This window comes from Herpailurus yagouaroundi, unplaced genomic scaffold (assembly GCF_014898765.1).
Source record: "Herpailurus yagouaroundi ecotype Mexico unplaced genomic scaffold, PumYag 140, whole genome shotgun sequence".
In the NCBI taxonomy this organism is placed as follows: Eukaryota; Metazoa; Chordata; class Mammalia; order Carnivora; family Felidae; genus Herpailurus; species Herpailurus yagouaroundi.
In genome coordinates this window covers 78,788,246-78,807,872 of record NW_024412395.1, presented here as the reverse complement: position 1 = coordinate 78,807,872, position 19,627 = coordinate 78,788,246, and the positions used below count along the sequence as shown (strand labels likewise).

General features: G+C 43.4%; 1 protein-coding gene across 2 annotated transcripts in view; it reads right to left on the bottom strand.

The window, feature by feature from the left end:
- Positions 1-7,730: 7,730 nt before the first annotated feature.
- Positions 7,731-19,627, bottom strand: part of MAIP1 (matrix AAA peptidase interacting protein 1) — a 38,470-nt gene continuing 26,573 nt past the window's right edge. For both annotated transcript variants that reach the window (XR_005790454.1, XM_040475785.1), the window contains exon 6: positions 7,731-8,273. Coding sequence is in view for 1 of the 2 variants with exons in the window: in XM_040475785.1 (XP_040331719.1) it covers positions 8,231-8,273 (43 nt within the window). In the remaining variant the exon portion in view is untranslated. The remainder of the gene's footprint in view (positions 8,274-19,627) is intronic.

The window sequence follows — 19,627 nt, the reverse complement described above, 5'->3', positions numbered from 1 at the left end:
GCTTAGGGAAGAAAAGATGGCAGTACAAGTCCCTTGGGGCACCAGCAAAGTGTCCACTCAGGCTCACTCCCAGCACCAACTTGCTTCACCTGCTAAATCCTTCACCAGAACAACGATCTCATTGATCTGATCTTTCCACCTCTTATCACTGCAGGTGCAGGATGGCAGAGCACCATTATGGCAGATGCTTTGGGTTTGGAGCCAAGTAGACCAGGTTAAAATTCCAGATCTGCTATCTACTAGTTACATAGTCTGGTTTTTTTAAAAAAAAAAATTATTTATTTATTTTGAGAGAAAGAGAGCGCATGCGAGTGGGGGAGGGGCAGACACAGAGGGAGAGAGGGAATCGCCAGCAGGCTCCGCGCTGTCAGTGCAGAGCCCCAAGCGGTGCTTAAACTCACGACCTGTGAGATCACGACCTGAGCCAAAATCAAGAATCAGATGTTTAACCGACTGAGCCACCCAGGCAGGCTCCCCATGTAGTCTTAAACATAGTAGCTTTCTGAGCCTTAATTTTCCTACCTGTAAAAGGAACGGGAGGGGGAAATACCTCACAGGATTGCTATGAGGCTTGAGTCAAGATAGTACAAATAAAACCCCAAATCCATTCTGGCCCATTCAGGTGTATGAGCTGCACTCTCCTTTCATCTTCCCTTCTTCCCCATTGGAAACACCGAAGCGTATGTAGAACCTGGCCAGGAAGACCTGCTGTATCTAACAATTCTTGCCCACCCCCACTGCTCCCAGCAACAAACTCCCTCTCGGCTGCTGTTCCTGACTCTCTGATGGAGCCCCACCCTTATCCAATTCTGTTCTCAGCAGTCACAGCATGTCCTTCCTCAACAGCTGCCTGGCCTGCATCAAGTTCTCCCTGCCCCAGAGACTCATGGAGGAAGTCTTTAATTTCTCCTGCTACAGAAAACTGCTTGTTGGCTAAGCGATACCTCAGCCCAGATGACCTGCCTCTGGCCAGTCCAGGGTGACGGTAAATCCACAGCTGTCAAAACATGCAGTCCTCATAACTGAACGTCCCCTGATTCTGAAGGCCCTCTACAACACCCTCACAGGGACTAAAATCTTCTCTTGGATCAGAGCAGGATACAGGACTAACTGGAGAAACTGGAACCCTGGAAACTTCCTTCTGGGCTGTTGCACGTATTTGCAGTTCAAATCCCGTCATTCCTTCCTCAACTGCCTCTGACCTGTGACATCAGCTGCGGCCAAAGGAGCCTGGCCACAGGGAATCCAGTTAACCCTAGAGGCTTAGAGTGGCAGACACAGAACTTGCTCCTGATCCTGACTTGCTTTCTCAATAAGACACACTGGGGAGAACTGCATCTGCCTTATTGTCTTCTTCCTGCAGCCACAGGGCCAGGACCCCGGTGGCCAGCCCTCTGCTTGGGCTCCCACCCCAGTCCTTGAAATGGTGTCTGCCATTATCTCCTTTCTCCTCTTCATTATGAATGCTTCCTTCTGGACTGGATCATTCCAAACACCATTACAAACACACTTTATCATCTCCCATGTAATAAACAAAATAAAAGAGACTTTCTCCTCACCCTGCATCACTCTCCGACCATTATTCTATTTCTCAGAACCTCTTAGAAGAATTGTCAGTACTATCTGCCTCCTCTTTCTCATCCCCATTCCCTCCACGACACAGTCATAGTTGTGGCTTCCCTTCCTTTCTCTCTGCTGCCACTGTTGTTATCAAGACGCCAATGATCTCTATGTTGGAAAACCTAGGAGAATATTTTCTATCTTCATCTCGCTTGGCTTCACATCAGCTTTCAGTGAAGTTGACCACTGTCCTTTCATCCTTTCCTCCTTGGCATTCATAATGCCAACTGTCTCCTGATTTCCATCCTTATTCGCTAATCTCCCTCTCTCTCCAGCTCCTTTGCTAGTCTACCCTCTTCTGTCCAACCCCTAAATACTGGGATTTCTCACTGCTCAGTCCGAACCTCATTTCCCTCTTTACACCCTATCAAGGGCCAGATATGTCTCCTCAATTCTCTTGGGTTTAGATCTCTTTAAATACCATTTATATGCTGATTACTCCTCAATTCACAAATATTCCTCAAACTTCACCGCTGAAATTCAGACTCAGCTCACTAGTAGAATTCTCCATTGGGGATCTCATAAGTATTTATTTGCAAATGGCCAAAATGAACCTTTTGATTCCCTTAAACCTCTCTTTATTCCTCAGCATTCCTCAACCAAGAAAAAAGGCATAGCAATTCTACCAAGTTAGTTGCTCTCGCTAGTGATCCTTGTTGAGTGTAAGATCCACAAGGGAAGGGATTTTTGTCTGTTTTCCTCGCTGGCATATCCCAGACAACTACAACAGTGACTGGCACATAGTAAGCACTCAATATGTATTTGTTGAATAAATGATTCCCTTAATTTTTCTCATGCTCCACACCTAATCCACCAGCAAATTTGATTAATTATACTTCTATTTCTAACCATACTCCCACCTGCCCATGCCTCTTTATCTCATGGCTACCATTCTGATGATCTCTTACCCGGATGTCTGAAATAGCCTTTCTTTTTGTCTTGCTGCTTCCACTTTCGCTCCTTGCCAATCTGTTTTCTCTGTAACATCAGATGATATCACTCCTTTGCTTAAAATCCTTCAGAGGCTTCCCACTGGGCTGCAAGAAAATATGAACTCCATTCTTTGGTTTACAAAGACTTGAATGGCTCTAACTTTTTGACCTCATTTCGTAACCTTTCAAACTTTCTCATTAACTTTTAGTCATTGGTCTTCCATGAATTCCTGGAAATCTCCAATTTCCTTCTGCCTCAGGGTCTTTTCCCTCACTTCTCCTTTTGCCTAGGAGTGTTCTTTCTCTTTGCTCTTTGTATGGAGAATTAAGGTCTCAGCTTAAATATTCCTTTCCTAAGAGACCTCATTGACTATCCTACATAAATAGCCTGCCTTGGTATTTTTTTATTACAGTCCTCCCATTATTAACATTGGATAGAATCTATCTTTTTTTTTTAATTTTTTTTTAACGTTTACTCATTTTTTTTTATTTAAAAAAAATTTTTTTTCAACGTTTATTTATTTTTGGGACAGAGAGAGACAGAGCATGAACAGGGGAGGGGCAGAGAGAGGGGGAGACACAGAATCGGAAACAGGCTCCAGGCTCTGAGCCATCAGCCCAGAGCCCGACGCGGGGCTCGAACTCACGGACCGCGAGATCGTGACCTGGCTGAAGTCGGACGCTTAACCGACTGCGCCACCCAGGCGCCCCATAACGTTTACTCATTTTTGAGAGACAGAGTGTGAGCGGGGGAAGGGCAGAGAGAGAGGGAGACACAGAATCCGAAGCAGGCTCCAGGCTCCGAGCTGTCACCACAGAGCCTGACACAGGGCTCAAACCCACTGACCTGAGCTGAAAAGTCGGGTGCTTAACCAACTGAGTCACCCAAGCACCCCAGAATCTATCATTATTTTGACCATTTGTGTAAATGTTTATTGTCTCTCCCCCTGAGTCTTCCCCTACTCCTCCCACACAAATGTTAACTTCATAAAAGCAGAGGCTGTGTCTGTCCTGTCCATCATCATATGCTACTGGGTCTGGTATATGTACCAGCATTTGCTCTATACTGTATTTATTGAATAATGAGTGAATGACTCAGATGTGCCTCATCTGTCAATTTACATGTGCATTCTTGAGATATCTGGTCCTCCTTCACAGGTATTTGAATGTTAAGTAACTCAGACATCAGCCTGAGGTACCCATTCTTTCAGATTTACATATAGTTGAGAGGAACTCTCTTTCCTGCAAAAGTTCAATGTCCTCTTCAGGATGTTTATGAATTCCTGGTGTCTTGTGTTCTCAAGAGCACTTCTGGTTTTAATTTGCTGCTCCTATAAATTCTCCGTCTCATTCACATCTTTCCTCACGAAGCTGTTCTTAGATTTCTGCTCCAACATGACCCAGATGAGAAATGGCTTTCTCATTGGTTCCAAACACCACCTGACCAGGCATTTGAGGATGAAGCAGACTTTCTTGAAGTCTTGGAGCATTAGTCAGGATGGAGAAGAAGCCAGGGAAGCAACAGTGTTTACACTTCAGCACTAAGCAACAAATAGCTTTAAATTTCAATGTTGAGCAACAAATAGCTTTAAATTTCAATGTTAAGCATTCTTGTTCTTAAAAGTCCTAGGGCCACCACCATCACCACCACCACCTGCCATTGGTGACTTCCACGGATGACATTTCATGGCTCCTCTTCTCCTTTCCTATTGTTCTTCCCCTAATTTCTTTTCAAAAGTAGCTTAATGCTCTTTTCCTGTTCTTTTACACCAGAAGGTGGTGGGAGAAAGCAAAATGGGAGGGGAAAAACAACATTTGCCTTTCAAATAAATACAGACATAGTCCGGTGCCTTAGAAACAGAGTGACTTCAGGTTGTGGTTCAAAAAAGCACTTCTTTTTTACTCTATTTTACCTACTTATTCTGTGTACCAATTAAGAGAAGTATATTTATTGCTATAAGTGCCTACCTTAATAGTGATATAGAGGGATGATAGAGGGATAGTGAGATAGAGATAAAGATAGAAACAGATAGAGACAGAGATAGAGACAGAGATAAAGATAGAGACAGAGATAGAAATGATTGGGCCACTGTTTTGTTTTTTTCCAGAGAACACCTGTGGAAATGCCAGAGTCCCGTGGGCTCGACTCTCGATGAGTCATGACTTTGGAGTCTGAGCAAAGATTCCTTTTGACTGGGTCTGCAGCCCCCCAACCTCCACTCCTTCACAGTGTACCTGTTGTATACCTTGGCTCAGGTAGACCAAGTAAACAAGTCTGGTAGAGTGAGCTGTGAAAAGGATTTAAGACATTCACAAAAATCCCAGTTAATATTGGAGCCAGAGAAAAAATAGGAATCCTTATTTGGATATAAAAGTATGGAACACCAGTGCAATGGTTTGACTTGATTTCCAAAGAACAACTCTGAGCACATAAGAAACCCCACACATCTCAGAAACAATAAGGAAAATAATAAAAGGACAATGTTCCTCTGGTGAAAGAGAGTGAAATCATTTGCTTTAGATGAAAACATTTGGAAAGGTCATGTTTAGATTACCCAAGGAACATAAGAGGTGACTCCCCAGAGCTCAGAGCAAACTGCACTCTCAGACTTTACTCTGCAATTGAAGTAGATTCTCTTTTGCTCTGAGTACAAGTCGATATATTCTAGACCATTCAGGTCAAGAAAACCTGGTCTCTAAATACAGAAGAATTTCTACTTTAGAGAGAGGTCTGAGCCATTGCTGGCTTGCTTAAATTAATGGGGAATGGGATTATACATGGAATGGTAAACATCAATATTTCTGTGGGTTACTGAGAGAGATACATGCTCTAGAAAGAACAGAGAGAGGACCGTCCCACCATCTATGGATCCATGGTGAGGTGGAGAAGCGAGTGGCTGTCGTCGTTCTGAAAGGGCGGGCCTACGCCAGCCGACTCCATCTTGTTCTGTGTCCTTCACCTTGACCACACCTCCTCCGCTTGAGTAACCCCCCCTCACCTGCCTAACAGGACTCGGACCCTTCCCCAGGACCCTTCCCCAGCCAATCGGCTGAGGCCATAGCCATTACCTCACCAACTGCCCCCAGGCCCCAATAAAACCTTTGTCCTTTTGAAACTCGCTCCTTTTCCCTGGTATCTCACCGCTGCGTCGGTGCAGGTAGGGGATTGAGCTCGAGCTAGCTCGAATAAAGGCTCTTTGCTTTTGCATCGGACTCGGCTCCCTAGTGGTCTTTGGGGATCACGAATTCTGGGCATAACAGTTCCTGTGGCTGTCCTCTTCCCCACAGATGGTAAACAGGGCCAATTCTTGTTCCCAGCTCACTGCCTCTCCCAACATGCTTCCTCTGTAAGCCAAGCCTTTGAAGGAAGCTGGGGCCTGTTCACTGGGCCAGGCGCAGTCCCCCTGATGACCAGAGCTGTACTCTTGTTCTCCACATGGCTTCTACTACCAATGCTTCCATTACACCCTCCTTTGCCTCTTGCCTTCTTGACTGCTACCTCACTAGATTAGGTTCAGTGGAGGTCACTTGGTCAGAATTAATGACTAAATGAATTCCTACTCAGTCTCTTCTCCTCTGCCTTCAGTCATAACTCACTTGGGATACTTACAAGTGAGGATTTAGGGGGCTTCTGGATTGATGTTTGTGGTCAGTAGGAACCCAAAGTCCTTTTACTTCCTTCACTGAGTAGTTCTGTAGCGCTACAGGCACTGACATGACTCCTCCCCTTCCTCCACTCCCTCCAAATTCAGTATATAGGCCAGACATTCAGATAGATCTCTCAAAGCCACCTCCTTCTCTCCATCCCCACTGCCACCAGCCCAGCCCAAATCGAGACTGGTGTGATTACAATTCCAGACACTTCCTTTTCTTCTCTCTGTTCCCCATTTTCCACACAGTGCAGCCAGAATGATCTTTTAAAATGCAAATCAGATGATATCTCTGTCCTGCTAAAGCCTCCACTGCACTTGCAGCTTCAGAATTTCTATACAGGTTGGAAGAAGGACTGTTGAGTGTCATTTACCTAACATTGTGGAAGCAGCAAGTAAAGAATGAGGGGAGGAAGGACTGATGGGGTTATTGGAGTGGGGGAAACCTCAAAACAGTTTGAATAAAGTCTACTGTATCCTATGGCTTGAAAAGCCCTGCGAGGGGCAGCCCTCCTCTTTCTCTCTGACCTGGGATAGGCCTGCTGTCCCTTTGCTCACTGTGGGATGGCCACACTGGTGCCTCCCACAAGCCGAGCTGCTCTGGCCTAAGGTCCTTAGCACATGCTCTTCCCTCCATCTCTGCTTCTGCATGACTGGATCCTCCTTAGCCACAACGTCACCCCCCCCCCCCCCCGAGAGGTCTTCCCTGTCCTCTGTCTCTGTGAACCCCTTTCCCTCCGCCCTTCTCCCTCCCTCCCATTATTCTCTATCACCAGTCTGGGTTTTTTTCATAATACTTTTCTCCATTTTGTCAGTCTTCCTGACTAGACTGTAAATTCCAAAAATACAAAAAAGCATTTTGATTTTGCTTCCCAGCACCTAGTACAGTGTTCATCCTAGCACAGTGCTCAGCACTCAAAATATATTTGTGAAATATTCATGAATGAACAATGTACACCGGCTGGCTATTATTTCTTTTCTGGTTAAAAGAAAGAATCATGTGTTACTAAATTAAGAAAGTAGCAAGGATTAACAGTGAACTTGGGCTCTGCACACAGTTTCAACCACTCACATGCATAATCCTAAAACCGGAGTTGGAAGTATAGATACATTATTAAAGGAGAGTCTGATGGCGTCTGTATCCAGAGACCAGGTATCCGGGATCTGGGAAGGCACATGCAGAAATATATCATTACCATGTTCAAGTACATCTAGAACCATATGGTCTAGTGCCGGGTTTCTCAGCCTCTATAATTCTTTATTGAGGGACTGAATAATTCTTTATTGTGAGGAGCTTCCATGTGTGTTGCAGGATGTGCAGCAGCATCTCTGGCCTCTGTGCACTAGATGCCAGTATCATCAATTGTAAACAACCAAGAATGTCTCCAGAAATTGCCAAACATCCCTAGGGAGCAAAATCATCCCAGTGGAGAACCACCGGTCTAGGGAAACACTTACCATCTTCAGGTGGATTACAGTGATCTGAAAAGCCTTGAATACCACAAAAGAAACCAAGGAGAAAATGAAATTGGTGATAGGTTGCTTTTTATTCCTGGCATGAGGACGAGCACGAAGTATTCAAAGGCCAGAATGTGTAATCAATCTAGCTTTAGCTTCAGAAATAGACAAAAGATCTACAGGATGAAGCCTGAAGCTCACTAGAGATTTCCAAAAGAAGAGAGAGGTGAATTAAATATGACGAGATAAAATAATTCATGCAACAGCAACAGGACTTAATTATGGGTGACTGCAGACTATGAATGTGAATCAAAAAAGTGCCAAAGGCACATCGAGCAATGATGACTGAAATGATGCTCATCATAAATGACTGGCTTATAAACCAGGGCTTGCTGGATGGAACGCATGGAATAGCTGCATCTAGTAGTGGCCTTAATCAATAGGCGAGTCCAGGTAAGCAGTTCAGAAGCGGCGAAACTGATGGTATCATTGGCCCATGGCACTGGGATGAGAGTGCTTTATAAATCATCTTGACATCAATCCAAGCAGTAGGAAAGCAAAACTGAGGTTTCAGGTCTCAGGTCTGGAAGGATGCGGCATGTGCAGAGATAAACTGAGCCGAGAGAAATGATAGGGAGGAGACAGAAGTGAAATGTGCTCTGCCCATAGGAAATAAATGCCAAAACTGTTATTGCGGAAATGCAAATTTAGACACAGAGAAGGCGTCAAAACAGTTAAGTAAATCAGCCCAGAAGGCACTTGGAATGGAGAAACGATTACAGCACAGAGCCCTCCCAAAGAAAACAGGAAACACGCTGCACAGGGAAGGGGGGGGGGGTGGGGCGGGGCACAAAACCTTCCTCAAACAGACGATCTTCCATGCAAGTAGAAACTTGAAATGAGACATGGAGCCACAAACTCTCACACAAACACTCAGTAACCACATAACAGCTGCCTGATGCAGAGCAGAGTCTGTGAATATGTCTTTGAAATTATCAGTGGCAACAGCTGAATAAGACAGAAGCTGTGAAGGCTTCTTCTCTGTTAAGCGAGGCTTTTAGAAAATATCTAGGAGACCACGGGCTTCATGATTTCAGCAGCAGGGAAAGCGTTTTGAAGCTCCAAGGCACAGCTTGAATGTAGGGATTGCTAAGAAAGTTATGTTTAATTACAAAGAAATCAGCACACATTTTCAGCAGGGAAACTGTCTTGCAAACCTGTGAGGTTAAGCTGCAAAGGAACATGTTAATGGCTGAAGCAGCCTATCCAAATAATTCAAACACCTTTCTGGAAAGCATTTGACACCATTCTTTGTAAAAACCCTAATCTGCCAAAATATATTCTGGCATTTACAAGGCAAGCTGTTTTAACCACAATGAGAAAAAGAATCCTCCCCACCCCCCCTCACCAATTTTGAGATAGGCTATCGGGTTAAGGTCAATATTCTGGCATGGCAGGAAGAACACACGCTCATTTGAAATACGGTGTGCAGCTCTGATAAGGACATAAATATGGAGAAGGTGGAGCAGAGAGCAACCAAGTGATAAAGAGACTCAAAGGAGACATACTTTACATTAGCACGTATCTTGCAAAATCAGCAACTGCACAGCACTTGGTCAGCAAAGAAGGGGATTTATGAGAGAATTTCATTGAGATGTTGAGGGAAAATCTAAAGGGATTACAAATGATAATGCAACAGGGCTGCTTGATTTTGAATGTAAGACCAGGGTCTGCAAATTTAGGTTGAATTTTAAAAATGTAAAAAAAAAAAAATCCTGTTTGTTCATTGGTGAGGGCTTGGGTTTTCTGAGGTGGGGAGGAGCCTTGAGCAGTGTTGGGAAAGAGGGCACAATGGAGCTGCTGTCAGAACAGTGGGAAGGATAAACAAAGAAGGAAATGAATCTTATAGCATCTTGGACATGGCAGGGTAGACTCATCCCATCCGAGACCAGAGGAATAGATATTTTCCTCTTTGGGTCTATCTCATGGTTTTATGTATGGATATTTTTCTTCTTGGATCAGCCTCATGGTGGGTTTTGTGTAATCCTACTCCATGAGGCAGAAAGCAGGTTGTTTCACCATCATAGAGATTCTAGACCACATACATCAGGCTTCTTAATGTTCTCTCTGGCTTTTCTCTTCTCTTATTTCAAGCCCAACACATCTTTCAAGATTCAACCCAAATTCTATCCCCTCTGTGAAGTCTTTGCTGGCTTCTTCGGTTGAAAGTGATTTCTTCCTATTCTGAAGCCTTCTGGCATTCTCTTCTTTTCGTGACACCATTTATTGTGCGTTTACCTTGTACCTAGCATAAGTTATATCAAAGAAAAAAATGAAAGACTATGGCATTTTGAGTGGGGAAATAAAGTAGGAACAGATGAAAATTAGAGAACTGGGATCTAATTCTAGTTAAGATTTGAAATGGAAGAAATCAACTTTCTTAGAAAAGACAAAAAGGACTTTAAATGCTAATATAGGACTATGTTTATGCTACATTATGTTTTCATTATGTAAGCATAGTCTATGATATATGAGTGTGTACACACATGTACGTAAAAAAAATTTTTTTTTAATTCTGGAGGGACAGATACCTGCTAATAACTGTGACTTCCTCTAGGGAATGGAGTAACTGATAGGCACTCAAAAAAGACCTAATTTACTTGACCACATCCAATATGGAGTGTGAGAAGGGAGAAAGGATGATTAAGGACTTGCATTTGCCTCTATTAGTGGATTATTTTTATTTTTGTAAATGCATGTTCCCCTGTGTATCTGCCAAGGTCTCAGAAGAAATAAACCACCCTAATTATTTTAACAGTGAGAATTTAACATAAAGAATTTTTAACCAGGTGTAAAAGAATTTAAAAAGCATAAAGAGAACACTGAAGTATCACAGAGGTAATAACTGCACAAAGTACCCACCACCTCCATCTAGGGAATAAAGAGAGGCCAGGATTATTAGTAGTAGTATTTTTTGGATTATTACATTTTAGACGTTTGGAAGGGAGCTTGGCTGGTGCTGGTGCCTGAGGATCTTAGAGAATGAATTCAGATCTCCGACAAGGGGTGTCAGCGAAGATTGGGAAAACTGCACAACTGAAATCATTGCCTCTGGGCGAGAGTCAGGGGGAAGGGCCATTGCTGGGTAACCCCCACGGGAACAGAAAGAACAGGAAGCAGCTAGTTCTTCCTCCTCCTTGCACCTTTGTCTCCTCTTTGGCGCCCCCTAATGGAGACAAATGGCAGAGCTTCCCTTTCAGTCCCAGGGAATTGTGTATAGCTTGTCGATGAACCTTATTCACAGTTTATCGAGTAAGTTGTATTGCAAACTCTACGATCCTTGTGGGTGAAATAAACAATTCAGCTCTGTCATAATCCTAGGAGTCAGAAATAGCCTCAACGAGGTTAGAAACGTAACTAGTTTCCTTGGGGAGGAACATTGGTTTGGTAGAGAGTATGCATAGGTAGGAGCCAACAAGTTTTATTCTTTTTCTGGCTCTGCCACTAAGTAGGCAGTCTCATTCAAACCATGTAATCTGTTTTAAAATAGCAATATTAAGAATTAATCCCTGTCTAGTGCTTATTATGTGTTGAGCACTAGGTGTTTTACATATAGTAACTAATTTAATCCTTACAACATTTCTATGAGGAATAAGGACTTGGGGTGCCTGGGTGGCTCTGTCGGTTAAGCATCTGACTTTGGCTCAGGTCATGATCTCACAGTTGGTGAGTTCGAGGTCCGTGACTTCAAGCACCACATTTGGCTCTGTGTTGACCGCTCAGAGCCTGGAGCCTGCTTCAGATTCTGTGCCTCCTTCTCTTTTTGCCCCTTCCCTGCTCATGCTCTGTCTCACTCTCTCTCTCAAAAATAAATAAAGATTAAAAAATTTTTCTTATTTAAAGGAATAGGAACTTTAGTTAATTCACCCAAGGCCACAAAATAGTAAGGGGAAGACCAGCATATGAACCCAGCAGTCTGATGTAGAGATTTTTCTCTCCACTAACAAGCTTTGCTGCCTCTCAAACATTTATATGAGGCTTATCACATGCCAGGCACCTTTCTAGGCCCTAAAAATATAGGGCCTCATCTACAGATTAGGAAAATGAAGCCTGAAGAGACTGTGACTCTCTGGCCTCCGTTTCCCTGTGTGTCAAATGAGGAGGTTGGACCAGCTGACACTGAAGGCTTTTTCTACAAGACACTAGGATCCTATTACAAAAAAGCTCAAGGGTCCTGACTAAAACATAACTACAAAGAAAGCCTGTCTCACATATTTAGGGACCCCTGATCTCACAGGACTGATAACAGCACAATCTTGTACTTCAGTACAAAAACTGCCAACTTGACATAGGTTATTATTCTCCATCATCTATTCTCCTGCTAGGAGCTAGGTGAGAAACAAAAGGAAGGGGATCAATAGCTTTTTAGGAAAAAATCATTTAGGATAATCTGTTTCTTGCTTTGGGCATGTGGCACTGTGGTCATTTCACATCTGACTATAGCCCTTAGTATTAAATTGGGGAGAGGATAGCACATATTTTTTTATTACTTTTTTTCTCCCATTTTTATATCCTGTTTGACTTTTAAATTTTCAGTCTACCACAGGCCTTTGAGATGGGTTAGTGTTTTCAAAACGGGAAGGCCCAGAGACCACAGATGCTTGAGAACTTGCCTGAGGACACCCACCTGGTAAGAACTGAGCTGGGATTTGAACTTGTTATGAGTTTTACCTATAGTGACAGTACTAGGACTGCCAAGGCTAAAACTGATCTTGTCTTAGAAATCCTAGTTTTTAAATAAAAACTCTCCTGTCAGCATGTAACCTTGTAACTCTTGACAGGCCAGGGATAGGGACATTAATAAATTGCCAGCCCCTCAGTCAAATGACCCGACACTGCTGAGTTCCTGGAAGCATCACCAAAGCAAGTCACAGGCCAGCCGTCCACCATGCTGATGGGGTACACAGGTGTCCAACATCCCCAGGAACTTCACACCCCACTATAAGGCCTGATAGGTAAAATACGACAAAACCCCTAAGAGCCTCAGGAATGAAATGATTTTATAAGGACAGACACCCATTTTCTTAGAAATGTTCCTGTGGGAAAAAAAAAAATTGTGCACCTGAGCTAAATCAAGCCTTTTTCACCAACATTTGCCACTTTGGGCTTATGAAAAAGTCCCCAATAGCCTTTAGGACCCTACTCTGCTGGGAAATAGAGGGCTCACTGTAATAACAAGAGTCCTGCCTTAGAGGAAGATCTTGATTCTTCATCTGAATATCCATAGAGCCCAGGAAAGAGCCTGGATAAGGAGGCAAGTGAAGGGAGAGAACGAGCCTCCCCAAAGAATGGTCCTGGAGTGCACGTTCCACGGTGGCTCTCCAACAACAACTAAGCAGGAGGCTGGCACGCGGTTCCTGTTTCTCCTCTCCCCTCCCCAGATGGGCTAGAGGTCTTTTAGGAATTCCATACCCTCTTTGCAATGCAGCCACAGCTTGTGCCCAATGTCTCCCTGGAACCTGAAAATGAATTACTTTAATCCACTATCAAAGTTAACAACTAATTGAATCCAATATTGCTGAAGGGAAGTTGGAAGGCACTGGGGGTTTCTTAAATCAGGGCTCAAATTCCAGGTCCTCCACCGGCTGTGCAAATCTATGCAGGTATGTAGCCTCTTGAGCCTGGTGTCTTCATTTGACAAAGGTGAGTAATAATGCCCCTCTCATTGGCTGGCGTGTTAGTTTCCTATGGCTATTGTAACAAAGCACCACAAACTGGGTGGCTTAAAATAACAGGGACTTTTACTTTCATAGTTCTGCAGGCTGGAAGTCCAAAATCAAGGTGTTAGCGGGGAGGGGTATGTTTCTTCTGAAGGCTCTAGGGAAGAATCTTTCCTTGTCCCTTCTGGCTTCTTATGGCTCAGACATATCTTGGTTTATGGCAGCATAACTCCAATCTCTGCCTCATCTTCTCACTGCCTTCTCTCTGCACCTTTATGTCCTCTCCTTTTCTTTGAAGGACATCAGTCATTAGATTTAGGCCAACCCTGATTCAGATGATCTCATCTTGATTCTTAACGAATTACATCTGCAAAGACCTTATTTCCAAATAGGGTCAAATTCTGAGGTTGCAAGTGGACATGAATTTGGGGACAGGGTACATGAAAAGTGCCTCACACAATACTTGCATGTTACAGGTCTTTCAGAAAGGAATGGTTCTTGGTTTTGATATTATTGCTGCCCCTGGAGCCATTTTCTTCCTAGAGAATTTTAAAAAAAGGTTTGACCTGGGAATGGAAGGGCAGGCCTGAGGAGTGGTAGGGGAAGGGACAGCATAAAGGCCCCACAGAGAAAGTAGGAGGTTCAGAAAGAGGGAGGAGAAAGTGCTGAGGTGACAATTACTGTGTGGGCTGCTGGGTTTCTGAGTGCCCCCAAGGCTGAGGCCCAGGACAAGCCATCAATGTTGGTCAGGAAAACTGGACCTCAGCTGAGCACAGCCTGGCCATCTCCCAGCGTGGCTGAACTTTTATGAGGGAAAAGGAACAGAAGAATCTGGGGAAAGAAACTCTCCACATCCCCATTTCTAGTGTACGTATTTCAGAACATTTCTTACAGGAGTGGAAGAAGAAGAGATTCTGGAAGCCACACTCCCATGGGCTGAGACCTCCTCACTGAAAAGTAAGTGACTCTCTCTCAGAGCTGAGCATGGACAGAAACTCCTACAATTTCAGATGATTCCTCAGGTGATTTCAACCAAGTGTAGTGAAAATGTGAAATCAAAGGCACTGGAAAAGCTAGGTCCCTTCCTCCCCAAGGTCAGGATGACAGGCCCTAAAATTTACTCAACACAATTCTGAATACACTAAAATTTCATTCTGATATAAATTGTACACTGACAAGCACTGTAACTAATACTTTTGATATGTTTGACATATCTTTATGTCACCAGAGGAGATGGAAGAGCAAGAGGTGAGTCACAACTAAAAATTATTAAGTGTAAAGATTCCCTTGAAGACTAACTTCTTTTTCCCAGAGACCAGCCTAGTGGCTTCTCAGCCAAGTGTTCCTAACCTTCTCTCTATACCATGAATACTTTTGACAGTTTGGTAAAGTCCATGGGCCTCTACTCAGAATGTTTTAAACAAAACAAAGTAAAATAAAATGGCATAAAATAAAATAACATAAAATGACATAAAATGACATAAAATGACATAAAATGACATAAAATGACATAAAATGAAATAAAATAAAAAAGCAAAGTAAACTAATTTTCTCAATATTAAAATACCAACAACAAAAAACAACAAATTTGCTCTATGGTCCATATGTGCTTCTTTATTAATGTATTAAATAACAAGATCCAGCAGCAGGTCCTCTTGCTACTGGAATTTTGAAGTAATGAGGGATACAACCAATATTTCAAGATCTCTGCCACAACTATGTTGGGATCCACAGATACCTGTGATTTGTTACCTGCATTCATAATTAAAGAAAATGCTAAATTTCAGTTAGAGATTAGTGAAAATAAACAGTTTTTCCCTCATCCAAGTTCACAGAATTCTATCCATAGAGATGGTGGCCCCCAAATTTAGAACCCCTGTTCTAAGCAAGCTTTTCAGAGGTACCCAATTTCTGGTGGGTAGCCTGAGCTACCCAGATAGCCTGAGCTAGCCTGAGCACCAACTCAGTTATGTTGGCAAAGGAGGCCCCCTGCTGGCCGGAAGGCTCATGCTAGTCCTCAGAAAATTCATTTAATTGGCCGTGTTGGAAAACAATGGGTCAGGCAATTAATTCACTGACTCAGATCAAGAAATGGAGCAGGAAAGCTACTTGTCAGCCAGGCTCTGGGGTATCTAATCAGTGCAGATTTAGAAGTTCCATTTGGCTTAATGGGGAAGTGCTGATGGCTTGTAGCTGTTGGTCATTAGTTGAAGAGGACGAGATGCCAGCCTGGCAGGCTGTTTGTAAGGGGGCTGCTTTGACCTGCTCCTGCTCAACAATAACAAAAACCCCGCAGATTGATTAAAGGTTAGATTTCCCAATGGGCTTGTCTAACCAAGATCTTTAGGACCTGCTTTCAGTACTTGGAGCATGGAGCCAAGTGGAAGGGAAGGAGAGCAGAAATGAATTTAGGACTTACTGTGCTGGAAACCAGGGTATGTACAAATATGCTATCGCAATCAATTCCTAAAGCAACTCTGCATGGAATTTTTAGATTATTTTGTTTGTGTGTTTGATTTTATATACGGATGTGAATGAAGCTTGGAGAGGAAACTTGTCACTTGCCCATGGTCACTGAAGGAACTGCCGTGTGGGCTGGGGGGATGGGAGCCCATCTGATGCCCAGTCTCCACCACCAGAGGCAGGACAGTGAGATACCCACAGCACTACCCATTCAACTTGGCAGAGTCCGGGACCCTGTTGTCTAGTTTGAATCCCAAGCTGTACCACCTACTAATGGTGTGAATTTAGACAAGTTAACGAATCATTCTGTGCCTCAGTCTCTTGATCTGTAAACTGAGGATAATAACAGTACCTGTAGTAAGGGATGTTGCATTGATTACATGTAAAACCCACAGAACAGTGCCCAATATCTGTAGCAATCGCTAAATGAAAGGTACCATCACTCTCAGACAATACTGCCTCCTGAATACCAACACGGCAACACAGCAGCCAATAGCTTAAACCCGTGTTCTTCAACTGACGGCGAGTTTGTTCCCCTGGGGACACTTGGCAATTGCAAAGACGTGTTTGGTGGTCACAACTTGGAGCCAGAGATATTGTTAATTACCCTCCAATGAACAAGACGGCTCCTCCCACAACAAAGAAGTGTGTAGCCCAAGTGTCAGTAGATCCGAGGTTAAGAAACTCTGCACTGAACCGAACACAAATGAGGTAAAGAGTATTTTGCCAGATATGAGGAGGCACTAAGTTGAAATCCAAAGCCCCCATCCTAGTGGAGGAAGGCCAGACAATACACAAATAAATAAACAAGAAACTACTGGATGACAGTAAATGCTGTGAGAAAAATAAAGCAGGAACAGAGCATGATCGGGTCGGGCTGCTTCAGACTGGACGAGCAGAAAGTCTTCCTAGAAGAGGTGACATTTAAACTGGAACCTTCTGTCATTGAAGATCTGAGCAAAGAGCACGGAGCTGGCAAAGGGACAGGTTTTGCAGAGATACCACAGTAGGGACAACCTGGATGTGCCTCAGGAGCAGAATAGGAAGCTAGTGCTGAGGAAGGAGGTAGAAAGGCAAGTGAAATTCCAATCAGGCCACACAGAATGGCTTCTTTTGGACAATGCTGCCTCGTGGTGTACTCCCTAGGAAAAAATGTTGCCTCAAAGCACCTGATGGTAACTAAAATACATGATTTGGTATGTGGTGTAAATTTTAAGTTGGTCTTTTTCCTCCTTTAGGGAGCAATAAGAGGGAGCCTCTTTCCTAGCAGGAAATTAGTTAACAATAAGTTAGCCAATTATTGGAATTGCTGTTTCTGTTTGAGATCAACCGTATTTTGCTCCATCAGAGCTTTTGCCCTGAGTAGGATGCTGTATCGCAATGCACATTCTGAGGAGGGATAAAGCCAGGATAGGGGGTGGGGAGGGGGGCAGACAGGGTGCTCCACTAAACCCATGCAGCTTTGCCCATATCTCCTCTGCACTCACAGTCAGAGGCTAAGGAAAGTCTCACCAAAGGATCTGATTAGGTACTTTTTCCACCGTTCCTGATGGATTTCTTCACACGAAGGCAAAAAGTATCACTACTACTCATACAAAATTGAACCAGAGTTGTAATTTATTAAGCAAGTGTATGAGGCAAATTTTGATAGAATGTCCAATAGACTGATTTGGTTTATAAAATGGAGGGGAGGACAGTCAAGAGGAGGTTTCTATTTTTGAATATGGGATAAACTATATCCAGAGTCCTCCAGGCAGGAATGTGTGTGGTGTAAACAACAGGAAGTGAGCCCTCAAAGGTCTGGATATATTATCTGGAGCATCCTTAAGCCACTCTGGAATCAAAATTTTCTCTGGGTGCTCTATTACATCAAGGTTTTAAAAACTAGTTGGGCAATGTTTAGGACAACTACCAGACCCCAGCTAGAAAGCATGTGGGGTCTCTAAAAGCTCGTTCTCAGTCAGCAAATCTGGCAAGGCGAACCTGTCAGCCATCTACCAGAGTCCACACTCACGATTCAAGTAACCTAATTAGAGCAAATTGCTAGTTGCGTCTTCCTCTTCCTTTAGTCTTAGAACCCCTAGTTTTATTTGGGGCAATTAAATGTACCCAGCTAAAACACTGTATTTCCCAGACCTAACAAAATTGTGTATGGTCGTATGACTAATTCCCAGCTAACGAAATTAAGTGGAAGGGTTTTGTATGATCTCTGGGAAAGCATCTTAAAAGACAACTGATGTATATCTTTGCTTATTCTTTCCTTCCCCCCATTCTGCCACTGGAATGTGGATTTAGTGGCTGGAGCTCCACTAGCCATTTTGTACTATGAGGAAAGGGTCATACTGTCAGGAAGGCAATGCTGACTGGAAGAAGCGTGGACGCCCAAAGAGCGTCTCTGTGGAGACTCCCAACTCTGTGGAGACGCCCAACTCTGGAGTTGGCATACCAGTCCAAAGAATCCTATATCTGAACTTTGTGTGTAAGAAAAATCAACTACTTCTATATTATTTAAGTCATGATCTTAAAAGTTTATTTCACGCAGTCAGAACTAATCCTAAATGATACATTGATATTTGCATAATCTACTCAAATTGAGATTGAATGACCAAGATTAAGTACTCTCATAAGGTCTTATTTTATCTAAGTTTCTTAAAATTATTATTTTGAAGCAATAAACAACTTATCGGGGTGCCCAGGTGGCTCAGTTGGTTAAGCATCCTGACTCTCGATTTCAGCTCAGCTGGTTATCTCAGGATGTGTGAGATGGAGCCCCGCGTTGTATGGCTTTGTAGTCATAGCATGGAGCCTGCTTGGGATTCTCTCTCCACCCCTCCCCTGCTCAAGCTCTCTCTCTTTCAAAATAAATAAATAAACTTGGGGCTTCTGGGTGGCTTATTTGGTTAAGTGTCTGACTTTGGCTCAAGTCACGATTTCGCTGTTGGTGAGTTCGAGCCCTGTATGGGGTTCTGTGCTGACCACTCAGAGCCTGGATCCTGCTTCCAATTCTGTGTCTTCCTCTCTCTCTGCCCCTTCCCCACTCATGCTGTCCCTCTCTCTCTCAAAAATAAATAAACATTAAAAAAAAGATAAATAAACTTTAAAAAATAAACAATATATAATAAAGGTTGACACTATATAAAGTCTTAGCCAATCAATTTTGAGTTTGTTTGATGCCCCCATTAATCTAAAAGGTTTTGTTCTTTTTAATTCACTTATTTATTTTTGAGGGAGATTGAGAGCACAAGTGGTGGAGGAGCAAAGAGAGAGAGAGGCAGACACAGAATCCAGAGCAGGCTCCAGGCTCTGATCTGTCAGCACAGAGCCCGTCATGGGGCTTGAGCTCCCAAACCATGAGATCATGACCTGAGTCGAAGTCAGATGCTCAACGAACTGAGTCATCCAGATGCCCTGCATCAAAGGGGTGTTTTATTCTTTTTTTTTTTTTCAGTATATGAAATTTATTGTCAAATTGGTTTCCATACAACACCCAGTGCTCATCCCAAAAGGTGCCCTCCTCAATACCCATCACCACCCTCCCCTCCCTCCCAACCCCCATCAACCCTCAGTTTGTTCTCAGTTTTTAAGAGTCTCTTATGCTTTGGCTCTCTCCCACTCTAACCTCTTTTTTTTTTTTTTTTCCTTCCCCTCCCCCATGGGTTTCTGTTAAGTTTCTCAGGATCCACATAAGAGTGAAAACATATGGTATCTGTCTTTCTCTGTATGGCTTATTTCACTTAGCAGAACACTCTCCAGTTCCATCCACGTTGCTACAAAGGGCCATATT